Source organism: Rhinatrema bivittatum, chromosome 8, assembly GCF_901001135.1.
Source record: "Rhinatrema bivittatum chromosome 8, aRhiBiv1.1, whole genome shotgun sequence".
NCBI lineage: Eukaryota > Metazoa > Chordata > Amphibia > Gymnophiona > Rhinatrematidae > Rhinatrema > Rhinatrema bivittatum.
The window spans coordinates 148880395-148894062 of NC_042622.1; the positions used below are offsets into that span (position 1 = coordinate 148880395).

At 43.3% G+C, this 13668-nt stretch overlaps 1 protein-coding gene across 7 annotated transcripts in view; it reads left to right on the forward strand.

Annotated features, from left to right (window-relative positions):
* DPF2 (double PHD fingers 2) overlaps window positions 1-13668 on the forward strand; it is a 161689-nt gene that overhangs the window by 13761 nt on the left and 134260 nt on the right. For 4 of the 7 annotated variants that reach the window (XM_029614674.1, XM_029614675.1, XM_029614677.1 and 1 more), the window contains exons 3-4: window positions 7629-7736; window positions 8494-8708. In XM_029614674.1, coding sequence (XP_029470534.1) covers window positions 7629-7736; window positions 8494-8708 — 323 coding nt within the window. The remainder of the gene's footprint in view (window positions 1-7628; window positions 7737-8493; window positions 8709-13668) is intronic. The other 3 variants (XM_029614676.1, XM_029614678.1, XM_029614679.1) reach the window with 1 other exon arrangement.

Consider the following 13668-nt stretch of genomic DNA (forward strand, 5'->3'; position numbering starts at 1 on the left):
TCTCTCAATTTTAGGGACTTTTTAATTTGACTAGGATTCTTAAATTATTTGTTAAATCTAAAGTTTTTAAATTGATAACTTATTTTAGTTTGACAATGACCAGCAACAATACTAAAATTAGTCAATCACCAAAATCGGGTTTAATTATTGTTAATCACTAATTGACTCTTATTTTGAAGATCCTCCTCCTAATGAGGAGGGAGTCGGTATTTTTATATAACAAAAACAGTGACTGGTATGGGTGGGAATCAAACTAGTGACTAGTTGCCCAGGAGCCAGTACTCACCTTTTCAGATCAAGTAAAAGACCTTTGCAAATTCACATTTCTAATAGTTACAAACAAATACTAATCTTTACTAGTTCAGAAAATGAATCCAATTTCTAATTTTCTTAAGAGCACACAATTCTTTAAACTTGCAAATAAATACTAACCTAAACTAGATCACAAACTTAATCCAAAGTCTATTTTTCCCTAAACACACTCCTTCCATTTTAATCCTGCTACACCCGTCCAGGTCAGTCCATACAAGTAGGCTTTATCCCCTTTCCAACTGACTGAGGCAGAGCACACTGAATTCTTCCGAGCCATCACCATTTAGAAGTGTTGGAGCAGAGAGAAATCCAGTATTCTCTGCAACTAGCAGATGTTAAGACTCATTGGTGGTGCAGTAAGATTTTTGGAGGGCACTGTCGCAGACTGAGGGCCAGGTTGCTGTTGCGCCAAGTAGAATGAGCTCATCTAAGAAGTTCCCAGACCTAGAAGTATCTTGATTGAACCAAGGGGTCGTCAAGAATTCTGAAAGACTTTATTAAAAAAAAAATTGGAAGGACCTAAGGGACAAATACAAGTAGATGTGCTTCAACTTCTAGCTGGTAAAAGAGAAGTGTCCTTCCTGTCTTCTCACCCCCACCTCATACCTGCCCAGAGGCTTGACAGCTGTATGGAAGCAATCAAATAAAAACAAACAAACGAGGAAATTGGAGGCCTGGCACAGGACAAGTGTCTGAGAACTAGTTCTGGGCAGAAGGCAGACATTAAGTTGAATTTTTCTTCTTGTGCATCCCGACAGAGTAAGTATTACTGGGCAGTGGAATTTGATTGCAGCTGTGTGATCTCTTCAGGATGAAGGGCAGTTGCTGCTTCAGCATGTGTGGTTTGCAGCATTCTGCTTCTACCACTTCATGAGTTTGAACAGGGAAGGTCCTGAGGGAGTGCTCCAGCAGTGCAAGTATGTCAGCAGTGGTTCCTCTGGTGGCAAAGGCTTCAGTGACTGATTCTCAGCCAGGCCCTAAGATGGAGGAGAGTTTGCGATGCCAGTTTTGGCAGGAACATTGGCCATTTTGCCACTTTCTCCCATGGGGTTCTTGATTCCCTACAGCAGCCTGTAGCCTTGAATTCTTTTTCAGAGCAGCCCCCAGCTTTAGTTCCCTTGAAATATTCTTTTATTAGGTCAGGCCAAGGATTTTTGGGCGTTTCCCCCTGAACTTTTTTTCTGTTTCTCCACCAGGCTGCCTATGTTATCCAAAAACCTGAGGGTAAGCACCGGTCTCCTATGGGAGTGAGCACATCCCACTCTAGAATTTTAATTCCCGTGAAGCGCCCAGTAGGCTCATCGGAACCTCCTTCCTTGGACTGGGAGGATGCTCAGAAGGATGTGGAGGAATAGCTGGAATCTGTTAGTTGTGCTTCTGTCATTACTGTTTAGGAGGAGGCTCCTGTTTGGGATCCCATCAAGAGGTCTAAAAAATGCACCAAAGCTTTTATTTTGCACTCTGAGGTGGAGGAGATGGTCCTGGTGGAGTGAGAGTCTCTGGAGAGTGGTCTCAGGGGAGCTACATATTTTTTTGAGATTGTATCCCCTTTCCCCTGAAGCAGTCCAGCATTTGTTTTAGATTCCATGAGTGGATGCTCTGGTAACAGCGTTTATTAAGTGAATTTTGATTTTGGTGGAATGAAGTACCTTTCTTAACGATCTGCAGCATAAGACATCTGAGCTTCCTTTTAAAACATCTTTTTACTTTCACTGTACTAGCAGTTCAGATCTCTATTTGTAGTGTCCATGTAATTCGTACAGTTTGATCCAGCAGCTCTGAGTGAGGAGGTGGCTGGGATGGAATTGGCTGCTGCCAGATGCCTTGTATGGTCTCTAGATTTCTTCTAGATCAGTGGCATCTGCTGTGGTGGCCAGAAGGCTTCTCTGGCTTTGTACCTGGACAGCAGATTCTTGGTCCAAGTCTCATCTGGGCAAGCTTCCTTTCAAGAGTAGTCTTCTCTTTGGGGAGGATCTGGAGCACCTAGTAAAGAGTCTAGGGGGATCCCTAGCTACAGAGATTTCCTGAAGAAAAGGAACGGTATTTTCATAGACTTGGCAGAGGCCGTGATCAGCTTAGGGAGTCTAGGCAGTATAGACTGGGCAAGCAGTTGGAATCTTATGCCTACGTTTTCAGTTCAAGGTGTTCCCTTTTGGGTTTGCAACGGCTCCATGTACATTCACCAAAGTTGTGGTAGTGGCATTGTTCTTGAGACAAGATATGGTTCATCCTTACCTGGGTGACTGGTGGTTGAGAGCCAAATCTTAACAGAAAAGAGTTTGGGCTTCCAACAGAGTAATCACAAGTTTTAGAAAGCTTGGACTGGGTGATCAATTATTCAAAAAGCAAGCTTGTTCCTTCACAAGCTCCTGGAGTACCTGGGGTGCTCTTCGACATGCAGTTAGGACAGGTTGCATGAGAGGCAACCAGCATGGAGTGGCAGCTACTACCCTTAACCAATTAGCTTACATGATTTTGATGCAACTGCAGCATTGCTCTCTGCTTCAGTGGCAGGGGGGAAGAAAGCAAATTGGATTCAGGCAACAGCCAATTCTGGGCCCTGACTTATTATAGTCCAGAGTAATGATAAGCAGACTTTAGGGAAAAAGTGTAGGACTAAGTGTATGGCCAAGTCCAAAAGCAAAGCACGTTCAAGCAGCAGCATTGTATGAAGTATCGGGAAGGCTGTTCACCCTCTAAAAATGTTGCTAGCAGTAATTTTGTTATGGGCTTGACAGTTGCTTGGTTTTGATTTTTAATATACTACCCTTAACATAAGGCTTGGGGTAACCTGCATGGGAGTACCCTTAACAGAAATGTGGGGGTAAGCTGCACAGAGCGGCAGACTGGAATGAAACATGTGATCTTTTTCTGCCATCATTACTGTGTTACTATGTTTATTTAACTACAGACAGAATGGGCAAACTTATCTGTTAGGTCAAGAAGTTTATCTCCGTGGCATCCCCAAGAACTTGGGGCTATCTTCAGCTTCTTGGCTCCATGGTGGTGTCTCTAGACCTAGTTCTGTGGGTCAGGGCTCACATGAGGCCTCTTCAGTCCGTTCTTCTATCTTTTTTGTTGCCTCAGTCTCAGGATTATGAGTCTCGTCTTCCCTTTTCCCGCTTAGTAAGGGACAATCTTCTTTGGTACGTTTCTCAGAATCTATTGCAGGTGTTCATCCTAATGATTCCCTGCTGGATTCTGGTTACGATGGATGTGAGTCCCTTACCAGTTGGGGAGCTTACTGTCTAGACCAGGTGGTATGGGGACATTGGTTGTCTAAGGAGGAGGTGATCTAGTACATCAACAGACTGGAAACCAGAGTGCTAAGGCTGGCCGTAGGTCATTTCCTTCCTATTCTCAAGAGAAAAATGGTCAGTGTTATCTGACAATACGGCGGCATATGTGAACAGATAGGATAGCATCAGGAGCCTGGGAGCTTCAAAGGAGAAAAATCTTTTTCCTTGGGCGGAGGAAAACCGGCACCTGTTGTTGTCAGCTCACATTGCAGGGCAGGACAATCTTTAGGCCGATTTTTATCTGAACAAGGACCTTCTGGAGCCCGGAGAATGGGAACTTTTCAATGTGCAATTCTCTGGTGGGGCATGCCTCGCGTGGACCTCTGTTTACACTTTTGATTCCACAGTGGGATCTCAATCTGGTTTTGATGGCTTTGGCCTCACCTATATTTGATCCTTTAAAGTGAATGTGGCTCAGAAGTCTGTCCTTGAAGTTGGTATTTATGGTAACCATTTTTTCAGCTTGTCATATTTGAGATACAGGCTCTGCCTTGCAGGGACCCTTTTCTAGTCATAATGTCAGATTCTATGTCTTTTCGTCCTGTATCTTCCTTTTTACTTAAGATTTTCAGTGTTTCATATTAATCGGTCTGTATTTCTGCCAGCCTTTTCTAAGGAGGAGTATCAAGGCACTAACAGGTCTTTGCAATTCCTGGATGTACATAGAGTAATCATGAGATATCTTGAGGTAACTAATTCTTTCCACAGTTGTTTTTTTGTGTTTGGAGGGCTGTGTAAAGGAGAAGCGACTTTAGCTAGATGGATCAAGGATACCATTTCATCAGCCTTTTTGCTCAAGAGTCTGTGGGCCCTGAACTTATTTGCACTCCTCCTAGAGCACAGTTGTCCTCTTAAGCAGTTGCGGTTGCCCCTGTGGACATTTGCAAGATGGTAGCTTGGTCTTCCTTGCATTCATTTTCAAAGCATTACCAATTAGAAATCTTGGCAAAGGAGGACACAACTTATGGAGCTGGGATTTTCAGGGTGGCCCTTACTTCTTATCCACCTAAATAATTGGGCTTTGGTACTTCCCACTTGTGTGTACTGACCTGGACTGGTGTAGCAGGAAGAAATGAAAGGAGACAGTTTTACCTGTTAATTTCCTTTCCATGAGTCGTCCTACACCAGTCCAGGATCCTCTTAGGAAGTTGGTCCTTCATATTTGCAGACATATGCTCAAATGGCTTGCAGAGGAATGAGGTTTTTTTTCAGCCTGGAATTTTACCTTCCTATCCTTTTATTGGTCTTTTACCTTTGTTCTAGTTTTTGGACGGTGTTTCAGTGTAGGAGGATTTGTCCCATAACATGTTGGAAATGGTATTCTCAATGGGTTTCTTGTAGTCTGTTTTTTTACAGTGCTTTGTCAAAGAAATACTGGACGATGTTCCATAAATAGCCTCCTTTGTCACCACAGGCAAATAAATGACCCTGGTAGCAATCTCAAACTCCCTCACTGCTGTGATCCTTGCCCCTGGTGAGACAGCCTGGTTACTGCTTTAAAATTTTATTTTTTTTTAAACCAACTTTAAAGGTGCAGGATTCCAAACTAATCACTCTGGGAAAGAGGGCAGGGGTGGGTAAAAGACGAGAGACAAAAAGACAATATCTCAGTCCCGCTGGAAGCCCTTTGTCCTTCTCAACAGAGGGAGGGAACAAGAGCTATCACTTCAGGAGCACAAATACCTTATCCACTATGATCTTCTTTGCTAGAGAAAGCATCACAAGCTCAACTGAGGGAGGGAGAACCCGTATTTCACCTCAGGAGCACAGACTTTCTGTTCAGCCAGTCAGGCTAAGCCCACAACACAGAACGCTTGTCAACCATTTGCTGGAGACTGAGAGTACTAGCAGGCTGGTGTCAGCACAGAGGTACCGTATATGAGTGACAACAGCAAGTCTGTTGATCTGTCTATCTGCTAGTTGGCGTACATAACCCACTGATCTGGCCTGGTCTAACTGGATGAAGAGGAAATACTGGATTTCTGTCTGCTGCACCATCTCTAAGTAGTGGCGATGATGTCACAGAAGAATTCAGTGTCTCTGCTTCTTTCTGCTGCTAGGGGGATAAAACCCATTTAAAAGGATTGATCTGTACTGATGTGGCAGGGCTCATGGAAAGGAAATTAACAGGTAAAATTTCTTCATTCTTAACACTTGCAAACAATGCTAGCCTTAAAATCTAACACACAGTATGCACAGCCAGTAATAGTTTAAACCCTTAAAGAATTTTTTTAAAATCAAGATTTCAGTGTTCTTTCTCAGAAAGGGAAACTTATTACCTGCAGATGAAGGTTCTGCAGTCAGCACTCCCCAAATACATAAATATATTCACCCCTCCCCACAATAAAACCCATGAACTGTAAAATCTAGAACACTCCTCTGTCTCACTCTCTCACTCTAATTGGATTGTTAGACAAAACAACCATGTCTTAATAATTTTCCTAAAAAAAAAAAAAAATCTTTCTGGCATTCAATTTTATTTATTTTAAAAAAATTTGTTGCATCTAAAATTCTGAGCGGCTCACAATAAAACATACATATTAGTTACCACTTAGATATAAAATGTGAACGACAGAACAAAAAATCACAGTAAAATAAAACAAAAATAACATGGGTATACTAAAACATTTTCTTCTGCCATCACTGCTATGATAAAATTATTAAAAGAATGCCAGTTCAAATAAGTTTTCAGCTGCTTTTTTTTTTTTTTTAAAGACTTGGTAATTCTAGCTTACATAAGGTTAAAGGTATCTTATTCCACAACTCAGCTCCGGCAAGAGCTAGCAGTTTATCCCAAGAATCTGCAAGCTGTATAGTTTTATGGTTAAGGATATCTAGTAGATACTGACCTTCAGATCTCAAATTTCTGACAGGACAGTGACTTTTTATCAAGGTATTCAAGCAGAGAGGAGCATCGTATTTTAAAGCATTATGAATTAAAACGAAGACCTTGTATTGCACTCTATATTCAATTGGTAACCAATGTAATGTCATTAAAACTGGTGAAATGTTATTGAACCTTAAAGTACCAGTTAAAACCCTTGCAGCTGAGTTCTGGATTATCTGTAAGGATCATAAGATATATTTTGGCAGTCCTAAGAATAAAGAACTACAGTAATCCAGATTTGAAAAAATGTAATACAATTTGAAAATTAGAAAAATCAAAATAGGGTTTTAATCTTTGTAACATCCTTAGCTTCCAGTAGGAAGTTTTACAAGTGACTTAATGTGCGATATAAACGATAATTTAGGATCAGTCAGTACTCCAAGGTTTCACACTACCTTAACGATGGTGATTTGTTCACCTTGAAAACAAAATGTATTAGGAAAACACAAACTTCCCTGCCTATTCAAATAGATCCGTTCTGGTTTTCCTACATTGAGTGACAACAGATTATGGGTTAACCATGCTGATATAGAAGTAAGATAAATATCGAGTAGGCTCAAAGTACTTTTAACATCACTTTGACAAGGAATTAAAAACTGAATTATCATCAGCATAAAGATAATAGTGGAGGCCAAGACCAGATAGAAGTTTACAGATTGGTCTTCGATAAATGTTAAACAAGGTTGACGAAAGAGATGACACTTGTGAAACTCTAGTCCTGAGGGGGAACCATGATGAGGTAGCATGCAGGGGTCCCCGCACTCTGTCTTCAAGGACCGCATCCCAGTTGGGGTTTTAGGATTTCCACAATGAATATAAGATGAAATCTATTTATGTACAATGGTTGCAATACATACAAATAGCTTTCATGCATATTCATTATGGAAATCCTGAAAAACTGGGTTGCAGCCTTCGAGGACCAAGTTTGGGGACCTGTGATTTATTGTGATAAATTGCTAACAAACATTTATTCTCAGGTACTTCTGTCAAAGTTGCTTTTGCTGGCTCTTGAATGTTTTATTTCTCAGCTTTTTCACTTGTAGTGTTATAGAAAAACAACTTTCTGCCATCTAGGAATTTTTCATGCCTACATATGATTTTCTTTTTTTTTTTTTTTTTTAAACTGAAAGGTCTAGCTTCTGGTCAGCTGTACTCCTACCCATCTCGCCGCTGGCGGAAAAGACGTAGGGCACACCCTCCTGAGGACCCCAGACTCACCTTCCCATCTATTAAACCAGGTACAGGAATCAAGTCAGATGTTTACAGCTTTCCTTGCACCTAATCCTGCAGGTGATGTTGTTGAAGTGCAGCAGCTATTATATCATGGGCAAAAGAAATCATTAATTTTGTGGTGTTAGGCACACTTTGAGCATTGAAACTAAGGGTGAAAAAAGGAAAAAAAATGATATATCCACCAATAACTAATTAAAAATGAGATGTTTGCTCTTTAAATTGTTCAGAATTGGAATATCTTGTACCTTTTGTATGGTAGTAATAAAAATGTTTTTTAAAAAGTTATTTCTATGGCACTGCTGTTGTACACTGGGTTGTGTAGGAGTTTAGATGCTTGCAATCACTTTCCCCAAAGAACCTGAGCACAGGAAAGTGGCATTAGGGTCACTCAAGTTGCCTTTTGGGAAGAAGGTAAGTGGTGGGGTTAAACCAGGATTGTATTGAGACCTTCAGACGATACCTGAGTGTGACTGCCTTTGAGACCACGCCTGCATCTGCAAAGCTTACTGATTAAAAATAAGTTTTTATAGTGCCGCAGTAAATCATGTTGCGGGTATAGAGAATTGCTGCCCCAGAAGCTTATAACTTAGTGTGTACCTGAAAGTGGCATGTCCAAGCGTAGAGTGTTGTGGCAGAAGCAGAGCTTGAATGCTGCTCAAGAGCTTCATAGCAAGAATGAAATTAAAAAAAAAATTATTAAATAAGATAGCAGTCCTTAAGTTCATTTTTCCCCAAATCCATCTCTTATCTTTCTTGCTGCAGATACTGAGCAAACAGTAAAGAAAGAGGGGCAGATCTCCCAGGATGGGAGCAGCCTAGAGACCCTGCTGCGCACGGACAACCTGGAGAAACGGGGCCTCCCAGACCCACGGGATGATGATAGCCTGAGTGAATTCCCAGCTGTTGGCAACAGTCGTGCACGGAAGGTACAGCTGAGAGAGGGAGCCCGGTCCTATGTGGCTCGGGGGAATTTCATGGTAAAACCCACAATGGTCCTTCGTTGTCATTCTTTCCTGTAGATCAACGGGGATCTCTTGCTGTGTCTTGTGTGTGTATAACCTGAAGGGTCTTGAGAGTACGAAATTGGTCTCTTCTATGCACAATATGTACCTGCTTAGGACCTCCCAGCTCAGATCTATTCAATACAAAGTGACTTTAAAGTAAAGTACTACCTGGTAAAAGGAAGGCATGCTTGGTTCTTGGCTTTCTTGCTGTCTCTTCAGTTTCTCTCCCCCCAGACTTCCCAGTTTTATTCTAATACTTGTTAGAGCTTCTATAAATGTTTTTTAAAGTAAAAGTTGTATGCCTTTTATTATGGTGACTCCCCTATTTTAACAACTCTTCCTCCTTGTACTCATAATTTACATGTCAGTATGACATCTGCATGGTGCAACATGTATGTTTTATGTATCACTCTGATGCCTGCATGGGGTTCTGACTACTTAGATTCAGAAGAGAAGGATAAATATCAAACATTTTATAATCACTAATTTCCTCTTCAGTCAGCCAGATCAGTCCAGATGCATGGGTTTATACCTCTCAACCAGAAGATGGAGACAGAGACTAATAGGCTTCCAAGCTAACCTTAGCCTGCCAGTATTCTGTCTCCAGCAGATGGCAGACAAGCATCCTGTCTGTGAGCTGAGGCCGGGTGAAGAAATAGGGTTGCCAACTGTGTTGCTTTTTAAGGCTGAACAGAGTTTTGGGGTACTGTCTTTATGAAAAATGCGGGAGGGTTAAAATGTTTGGAAATATCCCGATTTTAGATCTCCAGATGCAGGTTAGCATCTGATCCTCCATTGTGATCATGTCAAACAATATGTGCTTTAGTAACTACTCCATATTCAATATTTTTTTGATATATTTATTTTGTCATCTACATAGACTTCAGAGGCCTACAAAATTTTGCAAACCAGTAATTTGGTCCCTGAGCTGGTGAAAACAAATCTTTATATGAATAAAGTATTAGGGTCATGGTATGAGGCTCCAAAAGGGTAAACTCGGGGAATAACATCAAGATATTTTATTCACTGAAAGGGTGGTGGATGCATAGAACAAACTCTCAGTGGCAGAAAACAGTAATTGCTAAAGCATGGGAAAAGTACAGAGTCATTAATTGCAGTTATGTGAGGGGGGAAAACTAAAAATCATGTGGGGTCTGTGGCACTGTAGCAGGAAATAAACGGAGCAGACTAGAATAGGTCCTTCTCTGCTGTTATATTCCTTAAGGTCAATTTTAAAAATGTTGCTTGTGCAAAATGCCCGCATACTATTGTATGTGGGTTGCGCACATGCAACGCGGATTTAATAAAGTCACAAAGTACGTGCGTATATACCCGTTCAAGTGTCAAAAATAAGAGAGCGGAAAAGGGGTGGGGGATGGCCAGAGCCATGGGTGTTGTAAGGCGATTAACTATGTATTTTAAAACTGGAAACAGCGGATGTCAATTTGTTATCTGCATAACTTTACTGCTGCACCAGATGAGGAGCAAGTCTGTAGATCTCGAGTTTTAGGGCTTACAGGACAGGATGAAGGGTCCGAGTCAACTGTGGGGCATGTAGGATGAAGAACCAGAGGGCTCCCTCGATATTAATTAGGCAAACTGGTGGACTAATTGGAAAAAATGGGTTTTCCCTTGCACAAGCATGTTTTAAAATCCACCTACATGTGCGTGTAAAAGCTAGCAAAGTCGTAGAAAAGATACGCAGAGGGGGCTGATGACGTCAGCGGCTCGAGTGGCAGCCTAGCCTGGAGCTCCTGGCTATGCCGGATAGCATCCAGATAATATCGTAGCCATCCCTCCACCTTTTGACGCGGCTCCAACACCAAGCTCACCCCCGAAGGCTGCTGATGGCGAATCGGGCCCCCAAACCCGACTTTTGCAAGTTTTCCTACCAGCAATCGGCCCGGGAAAATTCTCCTGAAAAAAACAAAATGGCCGCCGTGACGGGAGAAGCGATCTCTGAGGCCTCAGCTGCAGCACCGGCACTCCCCGATTCGGAAATCCCTACTCGGGGTGAGTTTAAGGCTTGGTTTGGGGAGCTCAGCCACGATCTCAATTCTTTTAAATCTGAGATCCGTGAAACGGTGGGTGAAATGAAGGAGGAACTGTGTGAAATGGGGAGGAGGCTTTTTGAGTATGAAACCCTCACTGAATCTCAGGCAGATAAAATGAGCTCGCTGCAGAATAGCCATAAGGAAATGGCTAGTGAAATTCAGCAACTCTCCTCCAAACTGGAAGATTTAGAAAACAGGAATAGGAGGGCTAATCTGCGCTTTCGGGGCATTCCTGAGACCTCTGACTTTGCTAACTGTGTGCAAGTTATTACAGAGCTTTGCACTGATTTATTACAGCAAGATGCAAACCAAAATGCTGCAGGCTCTGGAGGGTCTCTAGTGGTCAAGCTGGAACGGGCTCACAGGGTCCAGGGTCAGAGAGCTCCTAATCAACCCAAGGATGTGATCGCTTGCTTCCATGATTTCCCTGTGAAAGAGAAGATCCTGGCCCTGGCGCGCCAGAGGGGGAAGGTGCAGCTGCAGGGACATGATGTGCAAGTCTATGCTGATGTTTCCCCGACTACTATGAAGAAACGCCAGGCTATGAAACCTATTACTGCTGTTTTGATTAAAGAAAACATCCGGTACCGCTGGCTCTTCCCCTTTGGCCTCAGCTTTACTGTGCAAGGTACAACGCACAAGGCACAATCCGTGCATGAAGCGGCGGGCATCTTGAAGGACCTTGGCTATACTGTGACGGATTTGCCGCCATCTTCCTCGCCACGTGCCGACCGCAGGGAGGAACCTCGCTGGCAGCGGATGGGAAAGGGGGGAAAGAGACTGCGACGCACCCCGGATCCAGATATCGCGAACAGAGCCCCTTCATGATCTGGCTGCTTTGGCTCTGAAGGCTTTGACACTGTTTCTTGTTAAGCCGCACCGGACGTGGAGGGTTTGGTTACTGGTTATATGTTTGATAATATGCTGATGCTGCCGGGTGGGACGGCACCTGGGACGCTGTCTTCACTCACCCCTAGATGATGGGGGACCCAAGAGATGATTGTGGTTCCTTTGGGAGGGGGGGGAATGGGGAATAGTGGGGATCTCCTCTCTGGGAGTGCATTGCCTTGTTGTTTACTGCCCGGCTCACTGAGGGCTACGTGCTGCTTGGTACTATGTTTAGTTGTCTCTTGTTTCATGGGGGGACCTCTCCTGCTCTTATCTCTGTCTGCTCTATATACGCTGGGGCACTTGAAATGCACCATCACTTGTCCGGATGGCTACCTTTAAGGTACAGTCCTTTAATGTTAAGGGACTGAATACGCACCGTAAGCGTAAATTACTATATAAAGATCTGCAGCGTGCTGATATTGCGATTGCTTGTCTCCAGGAGACACATTTAAAGCGGCGCTATGAGCATTTAATGAGCTCTGCCCTTTACCCGCATCAGTATTGGGCGGCTAGCTCTAAAGCTGCTAAATATGCAGGTGTGGGGATTCTATTTCACAAGGACTTTGCTTTTGAATTGCTTGACAGTGTTGCTGACCCTTTGGGTAGATATTTATTGCTGGTCCTTAATATTGCTGGGGTCTCGTATACATTGCTTAACGTATATGCCCCCAATGTTCACCAAGCCAAATTTTATGATGCGCTGGTGAAGCTGGTCCTCTTGAAAAAAGTGGGTCACTTGATGGTGATGGGAGATTGCAATCTGCCCTTAGACCCTGGTCTTGATTCCTCGGGGGGGCGATGTTCTACTTTGAAAAGAGACCGCAATAGCCTCCTTGCTTTTTTGGACCACTTTCAGCTGGTAGATGTGTGGCGCTTTTTGCATTCCACCCAGAGGGATTATACTTTTTTCTCGAACCCCCATAACCTATACACTAGGATAGACTATGTTTTTGTGGATAGGGGAGTGATCCAAAATGTGCGCAAAGGGGTTATAGAGTCGATCACGTGGTCCGATCATGCTCCGGTGTGGGCTGAGCTGACTTTCCCTAATTATGACAAAGGCCAACGCTTTTGGCGCCTAAACGATAGCTTACTTGACAGTGACTCCTTTGTGGATCAATGTCGGCGGGTACTTACAGATTACAGTTCTCATAACCTTCACCCTGACATCTCGCCCATCACTTACTGGGACTGTTTAAAGGCAGTGCTTAGGGGGACTTTTATAGCTCGGGCCTCGTGGGTTAAAAAGGAGACCCAGCGGGAACGTTCGCTCCTGACTGCCAAATTATTGGACTTAGAACAGCGCCACAAGCAAACCCCCACTGAAGTGCTCCGTTTGGCCTTAGCTGACTACCGATCGCAACTTGGGGCGCTGGATGCGGCCAAAATTGCGCATGAGCTGGAGCAAACGGAACAAGTATACTTTGAAGGGGGCAATAAAGCGGGGAAGTTGCTTGCGCATAAGTTGAGAGCCAAACGCTTACAAAACACTATTACTAAAATTGTAGGTGCTCATGGTGCACCACTTACCTCCAATGATGCGATCCGTGACTGCTTTTTACAATTTTATTCTGCACTGTATTCCCATAACCACTCTATAGAGTTCAGGGACATACAATCCTTTTTACAGGACACTCCCTTATCCCAGTTATCAGAGTCCGCCAGGGATACGCTAGACAAGGATATCTCAGAATCTGAGGTGTTATTTGCCATTAAGCAACTTAAGGCTGGCAAGTCCCCGGGGCTGGATGGGTTTACTGCCCGGTTTTATCAATGCTTTGCCGGTGATTTACTTACCCCACTTACGGCCATGTTTAATGCCTTGCGACACGAGGGGGTTTTGAATCCTAATTCTAATGTGGCGGGTATAACGATCATTGCAAAGCCGGGACGGGACCCTACCAAGTGTGGCTCTTATAGGCCCATCTCATTGCTGAACATAGACCTCAAGCTTCTGGCTAAAATTCTGGCTAACAGGCTTAACGGTT